The sequence below is a fragment of the Schistosoma haematobium genome, chromosome 1 (genome assembly GCF_000699445.3).
Source record: "Schistosoma haematobium chromosome 1, whole genome shotgun sequence".
Taxonomy (NCBI): Eukaryota; Metazoa; Platyhelminthes; class Trematoda; order Strigeidida; family Schistosomatidae; genus Schistosoma; species Schistosoma haematobium.
The window spans coordinates 56794391-56820375 of NC_067196.1; the positions used below are offsets into that span (position 1 = coordinate 56794391).

At 38.1% G+C, this 25985-nt stretch overlaps 1 protein-coding gene across 2 annotated transcripts; it reads right to left on the reverse strand.

Annotated features, from left to right (window-relative positions):
- Positions 1-1214: 1214 nt before the first annotated feature.
- UFD1L_1 (Ubiquitin recognition factor in ER-associated degradation protein 1) lies at positions 1215-9335 on the reverse strand. Of its 2 annotated transcripts, XM_051209148.1 has the most exons (12): positions 9244-9335; positions 9103-9208; positions 9038-9070; positions 8880-9001; positions 8718-8848; positions 8543-8684; positions 8429-8509; positions 8134-8375; positions 7879-7923; positions 6451-6554; positions 5484-5556; positions 1215-3000 (listed from the first exon to the last, which is right to left on the reverse strand). In XM_051209148.1, the coding sequence occupies exons 1-8, from the start codon at positions 9250-9252 to the stop codon at positions 8304-8306; spliced, it is 696 nt and encodes a 231-aa protein (XP_051074579.1). In that variant the 5' UTR covers positions 9253-9335; the 3' UTR covers positions 1215-3000; positions 5484-5556; positions 6451-6554; positions 7879-7923; positions 8134-8303. The 2 variants fall into 2 exon arrangements, with proteins under 2 accessions (XP_051074579.1, XP_035586549.2); XM_035729448.2 differs by lacking the exon at positions 8134-8375.
- Between the last annotated feature and the right edge of the window lie 16650 nt (positions 9336-25985).

Sequence of the window (25985 nt, forward strand, 5' to 3'; positions counted from 1 at the left end):
TGGCAGTATTTCCACACTTGAAGAAAATATGGGACTCAAAACAAGTGTCAACTGATATCGTAGTCAGAATCCTCAATTCGAACGTCTAGACAATTCCACTGTACGGAGCTGAAACTTGGAGAACTACCACAGTCAGTCATCATCGAGAACTACCACAACCATCATCAAAAACATACAAGTATCTATAAACTATTGTCTACTCAAGATACTCGATATTTGTTGGTCGGATACGATAAGCAACAGCCTACTTTGGAAGAGAACAAACCAGCTTCCGGATGAAGATGAAATTAGGAAAAGACACTGGAAGTGGATAGGACATAGATTGCAAAATTCATCTAACTGGATCACGAAGCAAGAAAGGTCAAAGAACACACTGAGTCGAGAATTGGAAGCAGACATGAAAGGAGTAAATGGCAACTGGAAAGGATTGCCCAGGACAGATTGCGATGGAGAATGCTGGTGGGCGGTCTATACTCCTCCACAAGGGGTAGCAGGCGTAAGTAAGCAATTGCTAGCTTTTTTTCCTTAAATATTTGTTAGTCAGTGAAAACAATTTTGCACAAAACCAGTTTATTGATAGTTCTGATGACATTTCTACGTTTGAAAATAATAGGATGAAACTATACAATAAAATGCAAAAATTGTTTATGATGACCTAGCTTTTTGTTCCATAACTACATTTGTGGTGTGTGCTACTTATGTCGACATATATAAGTAGTATGTAGTAGCAATCGGAGGCGGAATGCATGCCAGCAGAAGATTGAGGAGATTCAATTGAATAGAACAGAAGTTGCAATAACAAAGGAATTATGAAACATGTAAAGGACAACTGGTGGAAGATGTGCAAACTATGTATTTAATGTATGGTTTTCATATTTTACGAGATCACTCTGTAATTTTGCATTTACCAATAAATTGATTTTCCCCACCTGAGTTGGCATTCACAACACATAGATACCATATACAGAAAATTCAATGAATTATGTAAATAATTTCAGTAGTTTCCCTTAAGAACTAAGATCAATTAGTAGAAAAGTACTGTAAAATGAAAATTAGAAAGCAAAACTACACGCTCCAGCGCACCCGGTTAGGGTTCGTCGCGAGTTTCAACCCACCGAGGTGCAATGGTGAGCCTCCACCCGGGGTCAGAGCATTCCTGATCACCCTGAACCCGGCGCCAGGTAAGTTTCTGTTGTCTGTAATGATTTATGCCTCTTAAATCCGTAACTAATAATATGGTCGAGTCGCGTATTTGGTGTTGATTCTATGTCATAAAAAGTGCTTTGATTTTTGAGAATGAACACATAAGTTAATAAAGCTACAATATCATTGCTATTGTTTATGGGTTTTGAATTATTATTAGTATCGTGTACATGGTTTCTTATTGTTTGAAATGATGAATAGAATGGTATCGAAGTCGACCGATATCTGTTCACAAAATCCTCCAATATACTTGCTAGATAAATCCAGAGAATCTCATAAAAATTGAATGACAGTTAAAAATGGCCAGACAATCAAGATTGTATGCTTCTTTCTGTTTACAAAAGAATAGAATGGGACACCATTTTTCATAATAAAATTATAAGATCAGGTAAACATGGATAGAATGTACGTACAGTATGTTGTAGATTTGTTTGAGCAAGAAGGGTATGGTGGTTTCGAATGACGAGTGTTTGAGAGATTCTTCTAGTACGAAAAAAGACCCATGAGGATTGGATAGACGGAGAGACTAATATGAGACACTTCAACGATATTCCTTTGCGCAATTAAAAGAGAGTTCTTGTAAAGAAGATGTATTGGTTAAGACTCCAGAAGAATTAAATTATGTTCAATTTAAATTGAATGGTCGTCAAGTGGTCCAAATATTTTTACAAAAGTTTATTTAACTAAATAATCGTCAGATGATCATAGTCATAGTGAAATTATGAATATAGTGAGAAATGAATCAAAAATCAAACTAACTTCGTACTTAATAAATTAATACAAATGAAAATTCGCTTTAATCACCACAAGAATTTTAAAATTTGACATCATCCTAATGTTGTGTTTGGGAATTCAGCATCCTTAACACAATATGATCTGTTGTTCATACAATCATAATCGTAGGTTGTCGAATTTTCATTTGGGATGTCGATCAGTTTCTGATGTATTATGAACGCCAATAACGATGCCTTATTCCTGTCCACTACCGACTACTGGTTGTAATAATAATTAATGAATATAACATATTTTATTTTTTATTTGGCTTTAAAATGCTTGATGGGTAAATACTATTTCATTTGTATTTCTTAGAAAATCGTCCTTATATTGCTAATTGTTTATCATCAATATACTGATAACGAACTTGGAACTTCTAAAATCAGTAGCTACTAAGCAAACTGTCAGTAAATTTAGATGGAACAAATTAATTATACATTGCACCAAATACACGATCACAAAATCACGTTATATTATGTATTGATCGTGATCGATGGAATAACCACTGTTTGTTTTGGTGATTGACATTTTTGATCTTAACTGTTTATTAAATAACTGACCACTAATTCATATTTATACCGCTCAAGATAGCAAAAATGCCTAGCTGAAGAGTGACAACTAGCATGAAACCTAAGTTCACAGTTTACCGACAATCGTCTCCAACCGCCTAACGTCAATTTCATTTTAATCAGTGAAATATCACAAGGTCTTATCTGACTTTTGAAAAATAAAAAAACAAATTATTTCATAAAAGGTGACATTTCATAGTGCGTGGGATGCGAGGACACTCGAGAAAAACTGTCAATTTAACAGATTTGTTACTACGCAAAAAATATTAACAACCAAATTATACAAGTGCTTCTAAACAAATGAAATAAAACTCGAAAAATTGACAGTGTAAATCTTTGTTACAAACAGTGAGACAAATAATTTAATATGGAGGATATTAGACTTTCATTTCTTGCGTGATTTCAATTGATGACCTGTACCACTGAAAGGTTTGAATACAGGTTCTTCTATTTTCTGTAAAAACAGGTAAATAAATAAATAAATAAATAAATAAATATAATATATATATATATATATATATATTTATAATAGAAAATGTCAAACAATAGTTAAGTAAATAGTAATATGAATCCCAACAAAATTTCTTGTCCCATTCAACTATTCACAACTTGAAATGAATAGGAAATGAAATTACTGATTAACCCTTAGAAAATATTAATGCAGTTCGGTAACCAAGTATAAACTCACTTAACCGGCTATTGAAACATATCTTCTGAATGAGAATCAATGGATAGAGTTATTATCCGGATGGTGGCTAAAGAGAAATGAGTGATGGGTCCAAATCTGCTAATTATTTAGTGATTTGAATATACGAGCTTAAATCACTGAGTTGCTCTTCTATGTTTCTAAATATAACTACGTGTGGAACCAATCACATAAGGAAGCGAGTAAATATTTGCAGTTGAAGGATGATAATAATTTGCTATTGTATACAGTACTTGAAAACTATCCAGTTTATCTACAAAGTCTACTTTACAATTGTTCTTTCTTTGATAAAAAGAACTTGAGTATTGAATATGGACAGATACTGTTAAAACATCAATAGCAAAAAATAGTTGGTTAAAAGTGAAAAAAACAAGCTGCGTGTTGCCTACATGTCAACAAAATCTAAAAATTCTACGCAGGTGTATGTGCTTTAGTCTGTCAGCTACAACGTAGGACCAGGCACATATATGCATCGGTCCAAGTTGCCACACCTTATTAGTACAACAAGATCAACACCAAATTTATAGTGGTTACTTCAATGGTAGTAATATATAAAAAAGATTGTGTATGAGAATATAATACAGGAAGAACGAACTAATTGGTAGAAAGAAAGGTAGAAAGTAATTTTAATTTCACGGTTTAAGAGAAGACAAAAAGTGTATACACACACGCCATTGTGATCGATTCTCAGCCATGTCACACAGACTCTAACCATTGGTTATGATAGTTGCGCGGATTCCAACCAAGTAGTCTGCATCTACCAACATGGCTCAGACCAGAAGTTATTAACTTCAAGCACTGATGGCATGTTTTGGATTGGCCGCCCCTAGCTTTCTTCTAACCATCCCTAACACCAATCAGCATTGCACGTCGTAGTGATCGATGTTCAGACAAGAACGTTATTCCCATAATAAGGTCTATGATGAAATTGAACAGAAAAAGAGTGGGCAGCCTTAACAGACACCACTTGGGGTCGCAAAAGCAGAGACAGTTCGTCATAAGCTCTGACTCGACTGGTGGTGTTCGAGTAAAGAGCCTTCACAAGGATTATGTACTTCTGAGGTACGCCTTTCAATGACAGACACTGCCACAGAATCTCGCGGTCCACGGAGTCAAATGCTGCTTTTAAGTCAAGAAAGACCACCATAATCGGACGCCAATAAGTATACTTGTGTTATAGAGCCTGACGAATGGTGAATATGTGGTCGAGGCAGCCACGACGAGGTCTGAAGCCAGCTTGATTCTCTCGTGTTTGCAGTTCGCGAGTCTTAGTTAAGCGTCTGATAATTATCGAGGCTAGTATTTTAGATGCTATGTTAGTCAAACTAACCCCTCTATGGTTATCACAGGATAATTTTGAACCTTTCTTATATATTGGGACAATCAGTGATTGTGACCAGTCAGTCATATGGGGTTACGTCCAACTCCCAGATCTTAGCTAACATATCAGTTAGCCTAATCGCTAAAACTGGACCACCATCCTTAAAGACCTTTGGGGCCAATCCATTTGGACCAGCTGCTTTTCCGCGTTTCAGATTAGCTATAGCTTTTTGAACTTCAATTAGAATCGGGAGGCCTACTTCAATGCTTCATTCAGGCTGTTTGGGAATGGAGGGTAGTTGTAGAGTAGCTGAAGGCCAGCTCACCTGTTCTTTAAAGTGTTCCGCCCATCGTTCTAAACGTCTGGACTGAGAGCAGATAAGAGTGTCGTCTTTTTCTGTGATTGTTTCGCTTACACCTGAATTCTTAGAAGACTTAGTTTTGTTAACCAAAAAGGATAATAAATAAAGGCGTCTGTTTTAACCATAGATAAATGAAGTAGAATGATCAATAGAATCCACAATATGGAAATTCAAGTCTTCTATTCTCACAATTCCAAATGTTAGAGTAAGCAATGATTGAAAAGATTTAAACATTCAGCAAGTAAGTACAAGTTTAAGTACTCAGATTTAATTTACAGTTACTTGTATGAAGACTAGTAATACTATTTGGTCGTCTAAACCATTGCAACGTAAAATGACACACTAAATACTCTGTCTCAAACCAGTTATAAATCATCCTCAGTGAGGAAAATTTAAGTTAATGGACAGTGTCAACGTCGAAATTACTTCCGCCGCCTTTGATAAACTAAATGTAACCATGGTATGATACATATTAAATGAACTGGCAACGGAATTTCAGCTTACAGCATAACATAGTATTATAAAAAATATTAGATAAAATAAACCTACCTCTGCAGTAATTTGTTTTAGATTTCGGAAAAATGTTAAACTTCCAGGTCGATAATTATAGTTTGGTACACCCCTGTGGAGAAAGTCAAGAGTGCAGAAAGAGTACTTTGAAACATTTAATCATTCATTAAGTTAAACTGAATTGAATGAAATTATCCTACCAAATAAGCATTAAGAGTATAAGGTAAATATTATTAGATAAAATTCATTACAGACTACACTGTGATAACACAGTCTGATATTGTGAACTACCAATAAAAATTTTCAAACTCAAGCCAGAAATATTTAGCATCACAATTTCTGATTTTTCATCGATCGCCTTAAATTTTCTGGATTTAATATGAACTTCAGTAGTATAGGGGACTTTTAGATGTTAGGTCTTTCCGTAACCATGGCCGCCTGAAAGTTTAACTTTAGAAAACAGGTGGTGAAATTTTGTTTTCCATATTCTCACTTTTGTATAATAATATTTGATAAACGGAATACACCCATTAAGACATTAATTGAGAAAGATTAGTCCAGCGAAGAGTTCTCTTTTCGGCGAACTCATTTTCAAAGCTGTACAATCGCAAATATATGTATTTATTTTAACAGGATGATAATAATACTGATAATAAACTTCTGTTAAACATGTTGACAGTGAATTTAAATAAACAAAGTTATTAAAAAATTCTTTTAAAAACAAGGAAAGTTTAATAATCGTTTGATTGTTAATGGTTTAAGTATTCATCAAAGGACAAGTATATATATTTGCGATTGTATAGCTTTGAAGATGAATTCGCCGAAAAGAGAACTCTTTCTGTTAAGATATGATTATTTGCTTCAGCTTTCGATTCAGTTGGGGTCGAAGATCAAATTTCTTTACTAAAATCACATGTAAATTACTTTCATGTTATCAATAATTCAATTTATTCTGTGAACACTTTGGTGTAACACTAATAAAGTTAGAAATAATGGTCATTCTTACCTTTCTCTTTCTTTCAATTGCCCTAATGATTGACCATTATCTGTTTCATCAGTTTTATCCTGTTTATTTTTTCCATCTAACCGATAACCTGTACCGCTAAATGCCTAGAATAAATGAGAATTCATGAGCTGTTTAAACAAATAAAACTGGTAACATACAAATATTCCTATGAATTAGTCTATTTAGCTACAAATACAACTCATGTGGATTAGGAAACCTGAATACTGATGATTCGCTTATTCGGAAGAAAATGGGTGGCATCCATGATGTGACTAAAGTTTATGTTACTTATTTTTTAGGCTGACAGGACCATTGAGGATTTTATATAAAAAGAAAACAAATTAACAGAAGTCGACGAATTAGTTTTAAAATAGACGATGAATAAGTCATAGGTCCTAATGACGATTCGACCCGTGAAACCTGAGACATGGATCCACAACTCGAATATGCTAAATAAACACTTTGTTCTACACTGCTGCTACTACTATTACCATAAAATCCTGAAGATAGACAGGGAATTAAACTGAAATAGGAAGTAAATCAATACTTTTGGATGACAGATAACATTATGGTTAAATATTACGAAAAAAGTATGATCACAAAGAGAAAACAAAAACGAATACTCAATATTTAGTTCTCACTTATTAACACGAATTTTTAATGTACGCAAGGAGTTCATTTTCTCTTCACGATAGTAAGTAATTGACGACGTATTGTCGGAGAAGAAACGTTTGGCAGTCGGGAATACAATATCAATACATTATGACTTCTATTGTTAACTCAGAATATGATGAGGTAGTTTGTTTCATTCTATCAGACTAGTTTGCAAATGATGACAAGTGATATTACAATAAAGGTATCTGCCAATCGATGAGAATGAAGTGTTTTTTGCACACAGTAGGGCCGATGAGTCAGCAAGGTAGGGAATCCGTACTGACCTAGGATACAGATCTATTACGCATTTCTAGTTACAGGCTATCAACAAATGTGATGCTAACTAAGATATCAGGTTGAGAAATATTTCTGGGTAGTCAGGCGAAGAGTTAATAAGTTATGAAGTCAATAATTGTAATATAAGACGATGACACTTAAGACCCTTTAGTATGGTTTTCGATATATGATTCCATGGATGTAAATACAAGATAGATTAGCATGGATCACTACTAGGTAAGCTTAGCTATTTGTCATTTATCCTTCTCATTTGATGACTCCGAACTATACCGATTTACTAATGAGATATTTGATGTTCCTCAGTTAACAAGTCAGTATTTTTCAACAAATCAAAACACGTAAACACCTACTCGATCTTCAAAATAGAAATACCAAGGATCTTGAAGTTTACTTAGAGTCCCTTAGCCATTGCAATAAGTATTTAAGTATTTATTGCCATGATATTTAAACAAGAGAGAAGTTACATGAACAAGTTACCTGGAATCCTTGAACAACTGAAGGGATTTCTATGTGATCTTCGATCTGAAACAAGAAGTCAGCATACACAAATGACAGAACGAGAAAAGATATTGTCAACAAATATTTTTGACAATTTTTAAACTGTCACAAAAATGGAAGTGGTGACAAAACGACGATGATATTTGTGCATCTAAATTATGTACAGTCATTAGGATAATTGATATAGACAAAAAAGCAATGCTATTTCAATTCTTATGATATGATAACTCCTACCTTTAAAGATAAGGATAGTGGCATCAGATACTTTTATTTATTAATTTTTACCACATGTGCGTAGGTTTACGGGGGTTCAAAACAAAAGCGTCACCACCGAACCAGCTGAGATGACACAATACCCTAAAAATTCTTCCTTCTGACAAATGAGTCTGCTATAATCTCGAACTTCACAAAACTAATTGGATCTCACCAACAGACTCGTACCATATGGGTTGGCAGCCAAAAGGAACTTTGAACAGCTGTCAGTAAGTTATGTTTCAAATAAAAAAATTTGAACAATTAAAAGATATACCTTATGTAGATCTTTATCACTTTGTTTGCTCGAAGAACCAGAATCAGTAGGCTGATATCCAACTGGAGGTGCGAAATCAACCTGAAAAGACAAATATATGAATAGGAAAATTACGCTCATGTCACATTCAATTATAGTGACTGCATCCTTCGGTTTCGTTTCCAACACTTTAAGCTCATATATACGCTCATTGTAGTTGATAGCAATGATATCTCCGACTGTGAGGCAAGCAAAGTCTCGGAGAGCATTTTCCAGTCTAAATGTAACTATAAGTTGGGAATAAAATTACACAGCTTTAGGGTTAGATATGTCCAGAAAATCAGTACTCTGAGGCTGGAAACGAGCGAAAGAAGCCACAGGTAAGGCTGCATTAACTACAGAGACCAGGCCACCCTCTTCCAAATGTAGATTTTTTAGCATCTAAAATAGAACTGATATATTTGATGTCTACCCAATAAGGAACATAAATCCTCCCTTCATCCGCAACAAATTCCAGTACACCACAATGAGTAGTTCGGTTTGCTTGTTGGTTAGTTAGCTTGAACAGCATTGGGTACTGGACGTTCAGTCGTGCTTAAAGTTTTATACGTTCATGAACCTGAGACTTACTAAGTACATCTAAAGCAGATGGAGGCATGATAACTAAAACACTTACACAGTATATGAAGTCTTACTTTTCCCTCCTTTTTCCACGCTAGAACGAAAATTATCGGCTAAAAAGGAAACTGGATAGCATCTGTACGAGGTGGTGAACGGTGAAGAATTATCAATTCGATGAAACTAAGAAAAAGAATCAAATAATCCCAACCACTTACGAACACCATCTAAAAGTAGCGTTACAGAAATATAGAGCGCTTAAAGTTATGATTGATCAACTAATTGTTTTGAAAAAAGTTTCAGTTCGTGGAGAACGGGAGGCAATGACCGTCTCTCAGATGATAAAACTTTCTTTTTAAAGAGTCGACAGATGGAGCTTGAACCACGTGCTGAGGTAATGAATTCCACTCGTCGATGATTCGATGTGAAAGTCGATATCTGACAAGTAATTCGTTATGTACTTGTGAAATCTTTTGCTGTGTCCTCGTAAATTCTCTGTTTTGGAAGACAAGAAAAATGGGGCATATCAGGTGCAAATTTATCAATAGGAAATTTGGAAACTGTAATCAGTTGCCTCTAATTCTCCATATATTCTTCAATCGCAAGACCTCAATCTGTGCTTTACCGGTCCGTGCCTTAACACATGCATCAGATCACCTTAATTTATCAGCGATGTCCCTCAGACGCGTAAAACTTTTACCCCGTCCAGAGTTTCTATATCGAGTGTGACTAGCTTAGTGTTCATCGACGTTGTGGATCTTGCTTTTTCCTTTGTGTATGTTGAGGCCTGCAGATACAGAAGCTTCTGCTATAGTTGTTGTCTTGGACTGCATTAGTTCGTATGTATAGGGTAGAATAACTAGGTCATCTATGAAGTTCAAATCGTCTAGTTGCATCCAACCAGTCCATTGAATACCGTGCTTCCCCTCAGATGTAGAGATCGTAATAATCCAGTCGACCACTAGGAAAAAGAGAAAGAAGGAGAGTAAGCAGTCTTGTCTGACTCTGGTCTTCCCTTGGAATGCATCTGTCAGCTGTCCTTCATGCACGACTTCACAGTGTAGTCCGTCATATGAGTTCTGTATGTTGTTGACGATGTTCTCAGAAACTCGCACTAGTGTCGAAGAAGGTTCCATAAGGTCATGCAATCCACACTCAAACGCTTTCTCATAGTCAAGGAAGTTGATGTGCAGTGATGAGTTCCATTCAATTGATTGCTCAACGAACATCCGTGGTGTCGTGATTCGGTCTGTGCATGACCAATCCTTACGGAAAACGAACTGTTGATCTCGAAGTTGGGCTACTGGATCTTGCAACCGGTTCGGCAACACTGTTGAAAGCTTCTCCTGGTACCGATAGTAGTGTGATGCATGTGTAGCTACCACACTTGCTCAGATCTCCTTCCCTTGGTATGTAGACGAGGTATCCTACTTTTAGTCTGTCTGAAGCACTTGTTCCTCCTCCTAAATCTTCCTGAATATGACGTGAATCATGTCTGCAGTTACTGCCAGATTTTCCACGTATTTCTGCTTGTCAGCTCTGATGCTCTTCTCCACTCTCTCGTTTGCTTCTGCGTATCAGGCCTATGCCTTGGCTTTCTCTACTCTTGTTCGGCTTTTGTTAATTGCTGTCTTCCTGTTCCTCCTTACTTGAACCCTGTCTAGGGTGTCAGTGAGATTCACATTTCATGCTAATGCTTCTTTCGGCCCACCACATTCTGACATGTTAAAGCCGTCGGTTCTTCACTCCGTTCTCAGGCTTCTTCTTCGAGTAGATCTAGGAAGTCTTGGAACGTGTTGCTGAGAGCTATGTTGAATTCGCTGAGTTTGTCAGTATGTCAAAAGAAGGCTGTATTGAACCTTTGTAATGCTGTTTCTCCAGTTGTCCAGTGTTTCTTTAGCTTTATCTTGGATATGACCAGGTAATGATCTGAATCTATATCAGCTCCTCTCTTTGTTTCTAATCCTTCTTTTCTAGTTTTATCCAATTTGTGTTCATTTTTCTCATATTTGTCTCCATTTGTCGACGTAATGTGTTCTCTGGTCTTCCTTACCTCCTTTGGCCTTGAGGATTCCATGTGAGGGCTCAACTTGTGACGCAGTTGGGTGTTTTCTTCAATGTGTGTCCTATCCACTTCCAGTGCTTCTTCCTGATTTCTCCCTCCACTGGGATCTGGTTTGTTCTCTCCCACAGTAGGTTGTTGCTAGTAGTGTCCGGCCAACGGATCCGAAGTATTTTACATAGACAACTGTTAATAAACACCTGTATTTTCTGGATGATGGCTTTCGTAGTTCTCCAGGTTTCCGCCCTATACAGTAGAACTGTCTTGACATTTGTATTGAAAATCCTGATCTTGGTGTTGGTCGACAGTTGTTTTGAGTTCCAGATGTCCTTCAGTTGTAAATACACTGTTCTTGCTTTGCCGATCCACGCTTTCACATCTGAATCAGATCCACCGTGTTCATCAATGATGCTGCCCAAATACGTAAAGGCTTTTTACATCTACTAGATCTTCTCCGTCAATTGTGATGTGGTTGGTGCATGTTGTGGTGTATCGGAGAATCTTGCTTTTCCGTTTGTGTATGTTGAGACTTACTGCTGCTGAGGCTGCTGCTACACTGTTCGTTTTCTCCTGCATTTGTTGTTGCGTTTGCGATAGGAGGGCCAGATCATCTGCGATGTCTAGATCGTAGAACTACATCCTAGATGTCCACTGTATCCCGTTCTTTTCTTCAGATGTTGACGTCTTCACGATCCAGTCGATCACCAGGAGAAAGAGAAAGGGTGAGAGCAAGCAACCTTACCTGACACCGGTCTTCACTTCGAAGGAGCTTGTCAACTGTCCTCCATGCACAATTTCGCAGTTTAATCCATCATAGGAATTCTGTATGATATTGACTATCTTCCGAGGCATGCCGTCCTATCAAATGCTTTTTCATAGTCAATGAAGTTGATTTAGATTGACGAGTTCCATTCTATTGATTGTTTCACAATGATCCTTATTGTTGTGATTTGGTCTGTACACGATCGATCTTACGGAATCCAGCCTGTTAGTCTCGACGTTGATCGTCTATGAAGTAATTCATCCTGTCTAACAATACTCTGTTGAAGACTTTTCCTGGTATTGAGAGAAGAGTGATGCCCCTGTAGTTATCACGTAATCACGTGTTCTTCTTTCTAGTCTGGTAGGCCAACATCGATTGGGAGGTTCGTGGGTGCTACTTCGATGCTGGGTGGGTTCCATGGAGCTGGTCGATTCAAGAGTTCCTCGAAGTGTTCTACCCACCTGTTTCTCTGTTTTTTAATGTCGGTGATTACTTTTCCCTCCTCGTTTTTCACTGATCGTTCTGGTTTACGATAATTTCTAGCAAGTATCTTTGTTGTGTCATACAATTGTCTCATATTTCCCTCTCTTGCAGCCTTTTCCGCCGTCTTTGCTAAATCCTCACATATTTAAGTATGTCGGTTCTTATGCGGAGTTGTGTGATACTTGAACGATGCTAAATATGTTTATTTTCGATTGCGCAATGCTGACATCTTTATCTGTCTTGTTGTCATGAGCTTTTTCTTACCCTTAGTAACAAGCTATTTAAAGATGTGACAAATATTCACTGTTTTACAGCGCTTTTATGTGTTTATCTTTGAAACTAAAGGATATCAACCCAGTCAAACCATAAGCCAGGGATGAATGAGTTCGAAGATGTATTTTGACGTTTTTGCACTATGTTGAGTAGCGTTTGAAGAAAACTGGCTAGTAGTTGTGAGTGGTACGTGGTATGGCGTAATTACTCTTGACCCGGTGCTGGAGCGATACTGTGATCCTTCAGATGGGTTGTGCTCATTGACGTTCACAAGGTCTAAATCAACGTCAGACTTACCAAACTGCTTATTTTGGGAACCTATTGACTGCCATATATTTTATTTCACAATGTTCCTCCTGATTAATCTTTTTTTAAACTTCGTCGCAACTCTCTTTGGGCCAACCAGAATGTATGTCTTCTAAATTGGGATAACTTTTACGTTTTTTAGCCCAAAAGTAATCTACTCCATCTAGGTGGTATTTTGAGTACTTGTAAGGGAGGGAAGATTATTTTTAGATCCTTTTTAAATGCTTAATGTTTGAAAATCCCTCCGCGTACATACTGTTGTAATTTATTCTTCTTGATTCCTTCAGATGTACACTTCGTTGATTTTTTGATTTCATTTCAGATATTAGTACTCATATTTGGTTGACAATTACTGCACGTGGTTCCGATTTCTCACTCTCCGTTGATGAGAAATTTCGGAGTGTGATTAAAATTTTTTGAAATAAGTGGCTGGCGAACTTGATTTTGAAAGTGTGTGTTCATGTGATAATAAACAAACATTTTATTTCCTGTAATCAATTGCTAATTGGTTGTATGCTGTGCATCTTTGTAATCTGATTAACTCAAATCCAATTAGCATAAAATGCTTTGATCGGGTATGAGAATTTGCGTTTTTACATTCTGATTTTATTTTGAATAAATAATTCTGTGACTATTCCGTCTGAGTTATGATAAAAAAATTTCGTTTCTTAAAAAAAGACATCAATTTTGTCTGACTGAAATGCTATAGTACTGTCTGTGAATGTATATTGGGATAAACGCTTTTTGATCAAGTAGAAATGGAACTGAAGTCGTTAGTTATAGTGACAACAGAAACAATATGTGTCACTAAACCGTTATTCATTAATAACGTCTGAAATCGCTTTTCAAATTATCGGTTTTGTTTGCTAAACATATTAGACGGATACTAACAAATTCTATGTACATGTCTGTGATATTTGAATATGTTAATAATAATTCTAAAACAGCTTAACGTTACACAAGTAAGCATTATTGACAAGTGATTGAAATATTGGTCGGAATAGGTGCAAATTAACAGGTCTACACCTGACATAATGCGTTTTTATGTCGACTGTACTGCTAAATGAGAATAATGTTAACTGCGTCAGTTGAAATTCGTCAGGGTTTAATTTCGATGTAATAAATAAAAGCCAGCATTTGCCTAGCTGTACCACGTAAAAACCATTGAAACATTCATGTTAAGTTTTGCATGAACTATTGTTAGATAGATTAGTGTTAATTAGATGATATAGTCGTTTAATAAACTGTAAAAAAGTATTCCTAATATTTGAGTTGTAATCACATTATCGCCATTATTTTCCAATGATTATATGGCTTAATCATTCTTATCTGATTCTAATTCATCAGTACTATTTCAGTTGACCTTCCCCATAGACATAAGATTGCTTTACCAGTGATTTGATCTTAGCACATAATTTTCAACTTATAGTATAACAAATCAATGTTAATAATGACCTAAACTTATTTGTGCTCATTTTCAGTAAACACTTAAAGGCAAAAATCAATCAGTGGTGACTAGATTGTTTTACGTCAAGAAGTTCACATGCATTGATCTATAGTATAATGATTAGTTCATTAAATTCACAGTCAAAATAATGCCATACGCCAAGATGATGGATATTGGCTATCTAAGAATAGAAAGTTGTATTAGTCATAACTACAAAATTTTCTAAAATGGACATGAGGTAACTGAGAAAATAAATATTCATAATTAAACACGGGTAGAAGGCCAACACTAGTGAACGCTGGAATATTCATACATTCAATCGAATTGCATGGCTCAGCCCCACAGACGTGATCATTCTGTATAACTTGTCTTGACTCACATTAAATATATTATTCTGTCTTTAGCTCAAACATTTCTTTTGTAAATTTTGGGCATCATACTGCTAGTTGTTACGATGTGATGAGTCAGTGTAAACAATGACGTGACTATCACATAAGATCTTATTGACTAGGCAGTCACATTGGGATATATCGACAATTTTAGAATTAGGTCTATTATTATAATTGTACTACTAACGATCTACACCATAATTATATAAATACTAATACAAATAAAACTTAGCGACCATAATAAACGTTTAGTTATTGTAAGGCCGAAATTGTCCTAACGCTTTTGTGCTGAAACAACGCATGGTCTAGTGAATTTACAACCGATATAATACCAAACGCGTTAGATATAACTGTTAAACTACTTCACTGGGAATCCCTGCTGAAATTAATGATGGCAGAACTGTCGTTTGCAAAAATATGGAGAAGGTATATAGAATGAAATTATTTGACGCGTGATTTTCGAACAGGAAGATTAGTCCTAAAGTGATTTCCATTTCTCAAACTTTTGAAGTGTTCTTACGCAACAAAAGTACCATTTCTGATCTAAAGAATCTATTCTGAGCTATACGTCCGGTAGATTACTTTTTTCCGAGTTTCACTCAATTTAATAGTTCACTGTGGTTTTGCCTCAGCTTACCATTCGGTTTTTCAGTTTTTCATGTAAAGGCTAGTTCAGTTTATCTCATCCGTTTTTATCCATTTTCGCCCGTTTTAGTGTGCTTTCTAGTGTATTTTTTAACGGTCTTAGGCTTTTGCTAGCATCTATAATAGTTTACGTCAATAAAGTCATGAAAAATTCATGCAAACGACCTGGATGCCGTTTCGCTGTTATATCTGGCACCCAGTTCAATAACTGCAAATGTTGATTCCATGAAGCAACTACTTACAACAGACTCGGCAAGTCGGATAAGTGGGTTTGTGTTACGTGCAACACGGATGCTGTAGTTTTGCTGAGTAATATCATTTTCCTATTGACAGGTCTGCGGAATAAGTTGTTAGCAAACTTGGAAGAAGCCAGCCATAAAACGGGTAGACAAACAAGGACGCGCAATGAAAACAAGAAGAGGGATGTCGACAGGTTTACTATCAATGGAGTATGCATTAGCACTAGTGATGAAATACTGAAACTCAGCACCATCATAACGTCTACAACAGCAGACTCCCTTAGCAAACTCGAGTCTCCCAGCTCAGGGTCCCTGAATGCAACAGTGGTTCGCAAAAACTCTGTTGGTGATTGGACCCACGTTAACAGAGCTAGAAAGGACCAGACGTCACTGTCTAAGCTGAACATCCCAAGAATTGTACGGAAATCAACTGGTGATGTGATTGCATAGTCTACCCCTGAGAATGTCCGTCCGGTCATCAAAGAGCCTAGAAATCAGAAACGTGCTTCGACCTCCAAACAACGAGGTGCGGAACCTGAACGCACCGGAAAACCTGGGAAAATAATAACGGTTCGTGATGACTCTCCCATAATCATGAACATCAAAGACAACCCTGAACTTCCTCTCAGTTTGCATGACAAAACTGACAGGATGCTCTGAGGAGAATTGAACAAGAAGCTCGAATTCCCAAGAATAGAGCATTTGACGGTCACACGAGTCACTCGGGGAAAGGGATCTAAGCACCAAACTATCCCGAGGCTACTTCCTGTAACACGCGGAACATATGTATATTAAAGGTGAAAACAAAACTGAAGCCCGGCTCATCAACACACATGGGGATCTGGGTTTATACTAAAACGTGGAATCTGCAACTCGTTGGCGCGCTTAGACTGTGTATTCACAAACGAAGAATTTCTAGTTGACAACCTCTCAATCCTGGCTCCTCTGGGGAAGAGCGATCGAGCTGTTATAGTCTTCAGTTTTGTCAACAAAACTAAGCTAAGTTATCCCACCAATAATTAGCGTTGGAATTTCAAACGGCTGAATGTCCCAGCTCTACATGACTATCTACAACAGGTGGTTTGGGATGTTCACCCTCAACTCGATGCGGACGGTCATTGGGACTTCTTAATGCACACGCCCTTATGTGCTACAAACCATTCAGTTCCTCAAACGTTTCCCAAAAGCTGCAAGCCACCTACAGTAATCAAGAACCGTACCCTTCGCCTGCTAAGCTGCAAAAGGCACTGTTGGGCAAAATGCAAATTAACTGACAACAACGGCGCATACAGGCAATACAAACGTACAAAGAACATTTGCACGAAGGCTTTAAGAGAAAATAGGCTTCAATAGCAGATAAAGCTTACGGGTAAATTTGTCTCTAATCGGAAAAGCTTATTCCGTTGTGCAGCCTCTCTTCGTCAAGCCAAAACTAGAGTTTCCCAACTGCAAGGTCCTAATGGCCCTACCAATAACGACGGCAACGCCGCTAACCCTTTGGATGAACAATACTCTAGGACATTTTAACCGACCCACATCAACCATAATGATGGCAGCTTCACCTGCAATTCCATAGGACTTTCCGAAGTGAGCCTGAGCGCTGACTTGGTGTTCCGGAAACTGCAGCACTTAAGACTAGATACTTCTCCTGGCCCGGATAAGATCCATTCTGCCATACTGAGGGAAGCAGCCTCAATCCTGGCAACACCGTTTAGTGTGATTTCTCACACTCGCTAAGCCGAGGCAAACTACTGGAAATTCGGAAGCTGGCTCACATCACACCAATTTCCAATGGAGGTCGACGCAGCAAACCTTCAAGTTACCGACCGATGGCTCTTCCCTCTACACCTTCAAAAATCATGAAGTCCTGATATGCGATGGTATACATGACTATTTACTGTCCTTAAACTACTCACCCCAACAGCATGATTTCAGGAAGGGTTACTCTTGTATAACCAACCTGCTGACTGCGGTGGACAGATGGACAAGCATCCTCGATCGCAAGGGAAAGGTTGATATCATTTACCTTGATTTCTCAAAAGCTTTTGATAGGGTTAACCATATATGTCTTATCAATAAGCTCAAATGATTGAGTATCAGACCACCTCTACTTGACTGGTCCACTTTATACCTGAAACATCGAAATTTTAAAGTCAGGGTTAAATTCAATTTATCTGAGGCCATGGAATGTCCTAGTGGGGTCCACAGGACTCAGTACTAGAGCCTCTCCTCTTCTTGATCTACATAAACGATCTTCCTCAACAGGTAACGTCAGACTTATTACTTTTTGCCGACGACGTGAAACTTTGGAGAGAGATACGTAACCAAGACGATATACAGGCACTTCAGGAGGATCTGACTCGACTTCAAAATTGGGCAGACGATAACGGACTTACGTTTAACACTTCAAAGTGTAAAGTAGTCCATCTGCAACATGTAGTAGACTACAGTTACAACTTAAGAAACTCCTCTCTAGTAGTATTCCGAGTCGAAAAATATTTAGGAGTCCTGGTGTCCTACGATTTGAAGTCTTATGCTAACTGTGACAAAAATGCCTTTCGAGCAAACCTTGCACTGGTGACATTGAAGCGCATTTTTGGCCAGTTTAACGGAAGAACTTTCCACATAATCTTCAAATGGTCCAAATGGTTGTGGACGGAATATAAGAAGCTTTCGCTTAACAGGCTTCCATGTTTAGTAGCAGGGGATCACCAAATCCTCCAGGCAGGAACCTAGGTATGTTAACAATAAAAGAGGAAAAGAAATTGGTAAATCATAGTGTGATGCTGTCCTTGGTCCTTAAGAATAGGTCAAGTTGCCTCTTGAAGGACTCCTGAGAAGTCGCTTGGACTAGCTTGGCCGGCAGCGAATTCCAGCTTCTGACAACTCTTAAGGAGTAGAAGTTATGTCTACATTCCGTCTTGCTATGTTGTGTTTCCAGTTTCTGGGTGTTACCCCTTAGGTTATTATTCGAACTAAGCTTAAGTAGGTGTTTAAGAGGATGTCCAGAAGTGTTAAGGATGCTATAAGCCATCAGAAGATCACCTCTAAGACGCCTATACTCTAATGGGTAAAGGTCTAGTGAATGGAGGCGTTCTTCGTAAGGTTTAGATTTGAGTCCTCGAACTGATTTTGTGGCTCGCCGTTGGATACGCTCCAAAGTGACCTTGTCATTTTAGAGTGAGGGGGAGTACTATGTTTCCGTACTCTAAATGGGGACGGATGAAACTATTGAAGATTGTATGGAAAGTTCGTCCGTCAAACTGTCTGAAAATGCGCTTCAACGTTACCAGTGCAAGGTTTGCTCGAAAGGCATTTTTGTCACAGTTAGCGTAAGACCTTAAATCATGGGACACCAGGACTCCTAAATCTTTTTCGACTCGGAATACTACTAGAGAGGAGTTTCTTCTATGGAGCCTGTTACTAATCAACTGGTTAGGACAACAGAAAATAACATCAGCACCAAGTTACTGTGAGTTCCTTCCTGTTTATCCTGTATTAACTTTTTACTCTTCTGTAAACTATGTTGACTAGCAATTAATATTTCTCCACTCGTTCCCTTATCCACAACTCATATACTTCTATACTTTTTCCGCCTGCTTAAATAAACAACTATCATACAATATACCCTTCTTAACGCTTACACTCTGATTGGCAAACTATACTTTATACTGTAGTCAACAGAGGCACTGCATCGATGCCTTACTCACAGTCCATAGCTTGTAACTGCCTGATAAGCTTGTAAAATGGTACTTATAGAAATGGTGCTTTCCAACAGGTTGTGAAACAGAGGATTGTGTGAGGTATGACGTATATACAAAAATAAGCCTAAATGAGCCTAACATCACAAAAGGAGGGAGGGTGGAGTTACTGACCAGCAATCATTGATGGCGAGGGCGATAACTTCAATCCACCCGTGCTTGTGGGGACAGAACATTTTGTATGTATCAGGCTCCTCATGATTGAGAATAAGTCAATCAATCTGTGATATAGATTGTCTTCCTACGCTCACCACTCAGACTCATGTTTCCAATATTATGCTGGATTAGCTATTCTACTAAGACAGCCTATAACATGCTAACTCGGACTTTTACACTAGGATTGTGTGGCTGGCATCGAATAGACAAAAAAAGGAAAAAAATTAGATAACAAAAAATATAGTCATTAGTATTCTTAACACTTCACTCTCTGTATACACACCCTTCTAATAAACCGCTTCCCTTGTACCAACCTTGACTTCCCTTCCTTCATGTGAGCTTACTCCAACTTGTTAAACATCACAATTCATTGTTCTTTATTAGTACATTCTCTAATATGGAGCCTCTGACTTCAGTTCACTCTAACAAGACATAATATGAATTTATTCCAATTTATTATACCTCTGTCCGTTCTACAACACAATGTTTAGCAACGTTTGGGGTTCATATCCAAGTGCCTTGCTGCTCTTCTGTTTCTCCTTTTTTTCTTCAGAATCTTGCTCTGAGAGCACAACTATGAAACTTCTGACGTTTGGAACAAACTTGACGTACGCGTCCTCTCAAGGTCATAGTTTACAGCAAGTGCTCTACGATTTCACCTTATAACAACTATAAACTTAATAAGTTGGGAAACATTTTGTGAACCAACAAGTGTTGTAATTTATAGATCATGCCTGTAAAAACGGTGTGTACCTGCACATGCAGAAATATATTATTATTAATAATATTGAAGATTGTGTGGAAAGTTCGTCCGTCAAACTGTCCAAAAATGTGCTTCAACGTTACCAGTGCAAGACCTTAAATCATGGGGCACCAGGACTCCTAAATATTTTTCGATGAAGAATGGGATAACACAATCCAAACCGCTGTTAGTGCAACACCCAGTTACAGTAACTGTGCAACGGATAACAGGAAAACTAATCATAACATTCATATAACTGACCACGCACTTAACGTTGATATATTCGAACCTCGCAAACCATCGCAAGTATGTTTAACAGTACACAATCCTCTCCAACTTATGAAGAAGCCGAAATCAACCACAAACCTTGGAAATAAACGTCTTAAACACGTTACCCATACGTCAGGTATAAATAGTTATCCGAATTGTAATTGGCCACTTGGTCACAACCATAGACCTGATAGCCTTCTTGGTCCGGCTCCCAATATGTACAGTATGCCCTTATCAGATGTTATATCCAATAGCAATGAGAAAACGTTTTTTGTAATTCCGCCGGCTTTCCTGCCGGCAACGGTAAACATATTTTACATGATGACAAAGTGGTTGAATCTATTTCCCCTCGCAACACGACTCTTACCTTAGCTAATCCTATGAGTATTCATGGAACTGCCAACTGCGATTTATACTCTAACCTGCTTCACCACGATGACTCTGAGTTTCTTATTCTTTCGTTCAATGCCCGCTCTCTGTCTAATAAAATTATTCATCTTAAAACTCCTTTATTCCTTGTAAATCCAACCATTGTACTTATTACGGAAACGTGGTGTAATTCATCTATATCCGATCATTCCTTGAATGTAGATAACTACGTTTTCTTTAGAACCGATAGATGTCATGGAATAGGAGGCGGTACAATTATCTATGTCCGTTCAGACATTCAGGCGTGCAAATTTGAGGATAAATCCCTTGATGCTATAGACGACTCCACTTGGGTTACTGTAAACTGTGGATCCCAAAATTATTTACTGGTGGGATGCATATATAGACCACCTCATGCGGACACTAAGTTTGACAGATTACTAACAAACATATTTTCCATTGCTTCGCACCAACCGCATACTTTTAAAATCATTGGAGGTGATTTTAATCTGCCAAAAATTACATGGGGCTTGACTCCGGTACCAGGTCGATATAACAAGCTTGTTGAAACATTAGAAATTTGTGGATGGGTTCAACAGGTCCGAAAAACAACCAGGGGGAATAATACACTTGATTTAATGTTCACAATCAACATAGACTCTATCTCAGTGAATACCAGTCAGGAGTTTTTTATGAGTGACCATAGAATTATATTGAGTATTATTCACTCCTTAAACGCCACACAATTGAACTCTAAAGCTTCAATGACGCACCAGAGCAGACATTTTGATCAACAAACATGGAAACGGACTGAAACTCTCATTCAATGTTTAACATGGGAAACTTATTTTACCACAAATAATGTTGACATTGCGCTTTCCAATCTATACCACAACCTGTGTAAGATCCATTTTGAGTGCTTTGTGTGTTTGTGAAAATCCCTCCATGTATATACTTACACTTTGTTCCTATTGATTCTTTTAGTTGTACATTGTTAACTTTTTGACTACATTTGAATTGTTAATATTTGTATTTTATTATAGTTTCGTTTTTACTACACCTTCACCAATTCCCCATGTTTCTTCCCGAACTGCACTTATGTTGTTTTACTTTATACTAAGTCTGGGCGGCAGTCATTTTGGTTTATCCCTGCTTTTGATTGCTTGACCTGTGTTGACTGGAATTGTGCATTTTGGTTGTGAATTGAAGCACTCTTCCAGAATTGAAAACACTCTGTGTTATAGAGCGACCAATTATTACCTTTTGAACGAATCTGTACGTGATCTATCCAGACAGGATAGAATAACATTTATTTGTGGTGATTGGTAATTTTCTTGCATCTTCTATCAACTTCTTGATTTATTGTAATTTAGATTTAATTGATTGAACAATCATTGATTGAATAGCCGGGTGATAATATTTGTTTAGGTAATGATTTACATTAAATTTATTATGAATTATAGAACCGCTAGTTACCCGATTACTTGTTCTGATTTCGACGGGAAAGGGCGCGTGTCTAAAGTCACGGGAGGCTATTCTTCAACATCCAAACCGTAGTTTGGATTCTACAGTTCTAAACAATTATTACTTGGTCGAAATCCTTTGGTAATCGTTCACGGATTTTCTGGAAATAATTGGTCGTGTCGCTTATAATGCCAGTTAATCGTCGAAGGAGATCAGGCTCAAAGTTCGTCGATGTTAACGAAGAAGTCCCTATTGTCAGGCAAGTGCCTTTTGACGTCCTTAAGGGTCATGTTTCAGACTTAAATAGGGTTAATTATCATGGCAGTGATTCTAGCCTTAATTCGATGTCAGATGATGTAAAAATCTTAGTTTAAAGGAGGAGCAAAGGCCTGAATTACTAGGAAAGAGCATGTCGCCTATAGTCCATGTTGTTGGCCCAGAGCTACCAAAGGTTGAACTGAGTTATTTCGATGGAGAGCCAAGAGGTTATTGGAAATTTATGAGGCAATTTGAAACGTATGTAGCATCAAGAGTCACGGATGATAGCCAGCGCTTGCTCTATTTGATACACTACTGTAAGGGCAAGGCTAAAACAGCTATTGAAGGTTGCGTCATGATGGAGGCATCCTCTGGCTATAAAAGAGCAAGGGAGATTTTAAAACGTTTTTTCGGACAGTCTCACGTAATTGCTCGAGAAACACTAGAGGACTTATTCAGTACTGTGAATTTTGAGTATATTGACGGGGACCAACTATCAAATTTGGCTATAGAAATGGAAAACTGTGCCATGGTCTTGGAACAGATGAATCATACTTCTGATCTAAATTCCTTAGTTACCTTGGAAAGAATAGTGAGACTCTTGCCTCAACCTATGCAAGCCCAGTGGGCGGACTGGGTGGATAAATTGACTGAAGATAACAGGGAACCGACCTTCGACGAGCTCACTCAGTTTATCGCATCGCGTGCGAGAGTGGCTTGTAGTAGATTTGGACGGTTAGCAAACCGTTCTAGAAAAGGACATAACGTAAAGACGAACTGTCACGTGCAACCAGAGCAAGGGAATAGTTCCATAAGGAAAATTAAATGCAGTATGTGTTCCTACTACCATGCCATTGATAAATGTCCACAGTTCTTAGCGCTTACAGTTCAAGACTGATGGTCTCACGCTAAAAGCAAGGGTATCTGTTTCGTCCGTCTTAGACAAGGACATAGAGTTAAGGAATGTAAGATGACAAAGCACTGTAACGTTGAGGGTTGTGAAAAGAAACACCATTCTTTATTGCACAGCGAGAGTGAGAAACCTGGTATCTTGAGTTGTTGCGGATATACTAAATCACTAATCAGTCAAGTGTGTTTAGGCATGATTCCCGTACGGTTGAAATCGCGAAAAGCCGAGATTGTGGGTTATGCTCTGGACAACGGTTCTGATGCGACACTGATAAAGTCAAACTGTTTGAGGTCTCGGGCTGAGCGAAGACGAAGCATCAGTGGTAGTTGAGACTGTGGGTGGTAATAGAACAATGAAGGTCACGAGTGCGCCTTTTGAGGTATATTCTTTAGATCGATCTGAACATGTTACGATTGAAGGAGCTCTGATTGTGGCAGTTATACCAGGTCATAAGCCAACAAAGTCGGCAGTGAACAGCCTAGTTAAGTGGCCACATTTAAGGGATGTACCGATAGATAACTTGGACTCTGAAGAAGTTTTACTGTTGATTGGTTGCGACGTACCAGAAGCACATTGGGTGTTAGACCAACGGTTGGGTGGAAGGAAGAACCCGTACGCTGTGAAAACGTTGCTGGGGTGGACGGTTTTCGGACCTACGTCATGCCCGGAATATAGGAGAAGTGTTGTTAACCATACCAGTAAGGTACAGACATTAGAGAGCGAAATACGTGAGCTTTATGATGTAGAGTTTTCAGATGCTTATTCAAGTGATAAATCATTATCAGTAGACGACAAGGCGGCTATAAAGATTGTGGAAGGGGGCACGCGCTTCGACAACGGTCATTTTGTAGTTTCTATACCGTGGAAAAAGAATCCAAATATGAAAGTGGATAATTATGAAGTAGCAAACCGTAGATTACAAAGTTTGAAGGGTATGTTGTCGAAGGATGCCAGTCTGCACATCAGGTATATCAACAGTATTGAGAGTAAATTTACTAAGACTTATGCGGAGAGGGTCCTTGAAATATATTTGCAGCCTAATTATCGCCCTCGAGGGTATTTACCTTATCATGCAGTGTTAAACATGAAGAAACCAGAAGAACTTAGAGTGGTCCTTGATTGTGCCGCCGAGTTTGCAGGGGTTTCCATGAATGATATGATTTATCAAGAACACGATACCACTGCTGAGTTAATGTGCATATTATTAAGTTTTCGCAAGGAGACAGTTGCAATCCCTGCAGATGTTGAAGAAATGTTCATGCAAGTGAAGTTCCCTAAGTCTGGTCGAGGAGCTTCAAGATTTCTGTGGTGGCAGGAGGGGGACATGTCGAAGGAACCATCTGAGTTTCAAATGACAACTCATGCATTTGGTGCCACATCATCGCTGTTTCGTGCGAACTTTGCCTTCAATAAGACCGCACAAATATTCTCTGACGATAGTGAGTTTAGAAAAACTGTTGTGGTTAACTTGAGTAGTATAAAGTACAACATGTCACCTATTCTCTCTTATTACTCCGAGTGGTTGAAATTAGTCAGGGCCGTAGCCTGGCTTAGAAGGTTCATAGAATTCCTGATGGTACTTCGTTCCCCGAGTCATGAAGGATCCGTTCATCTAGGATGTTTAAAGGTCAAAGAGATTGACATCGCCAAGCGTAAGATTTTATTGATGGTTCAGAAAGAAGTGTATGGAGAAATACTTAGTGGATTTAAAAACAATGGTAAAGTAGTTAGTCACAATGATCTGAAGGGCTTATCACCGATAATGCTTGATGGGTTACTCTGCGTTGGAGGTCGACTAAGATACTCAGATTTCCCAAATGCTTTTAAACATCTAGTAATTTTACCCAGTCGACCCTTAGTGACCGCAATGATAAGTAGACATTGTCCTAAAGAACAAGGACACATAGGAAGATCATTAGAAAAAGGGTATGGATATGTGTTTACTTGTTTGCAAACATGGGTAGTACATATTGAAATGATGTGTAGTTTGATTACTGATTCATTTATAATTGTCGTATTGCGTTGTATTGGAAGAAGAAGGAAACCTCCGGAGATTTACAGTGACAGTGCGTCAAGCTTCGTGTGGGCAGTTTCTGAGTTAAGGAAGTTTGTGCAACAGTCGGATCAGCAGAAGATAAATAGGGAATTGTCAGCGAGGCCCTCATCCAACAGCATAGGTGGAGTTCGGGGAAAAGTGACTAGGTCTATACCACGAGTGTTATTGTTGAACACCAGAGAACAAGTGAAACAGGTCTCCTTGAAGCTTCGGATTAGTCATTGTTGTTATTAATGTAGGTAGGTCGAGTAGGCGTACTGTTGTAAGTCCTACTCGTTCCTATAGTGTCATATGCTACATAATGAACCATGACCATAGGCATCACGGTAGCTTGTGTGATATGGAGGGATTTTGGGGGCCAGTGTAA

Coding starts and splice junctions, on each gene's coding strand:
- UFD1L_1 (XM_035729448.2), bottom strand. Junction 8,849..8,879: donor GGATTTATGTTCCTTATTGG/GTAGACATCAAA, acceptor GTTCTATTTTAG/ATGCTAAAAAATCTACATTT. Junction 8,685..8,717: donor ATATCTAACCCTAAAGCTGT/GTAATTTTATTC, acceptor AGTTACATTTAG/ACTGGAAAATGCTCTCCGAG.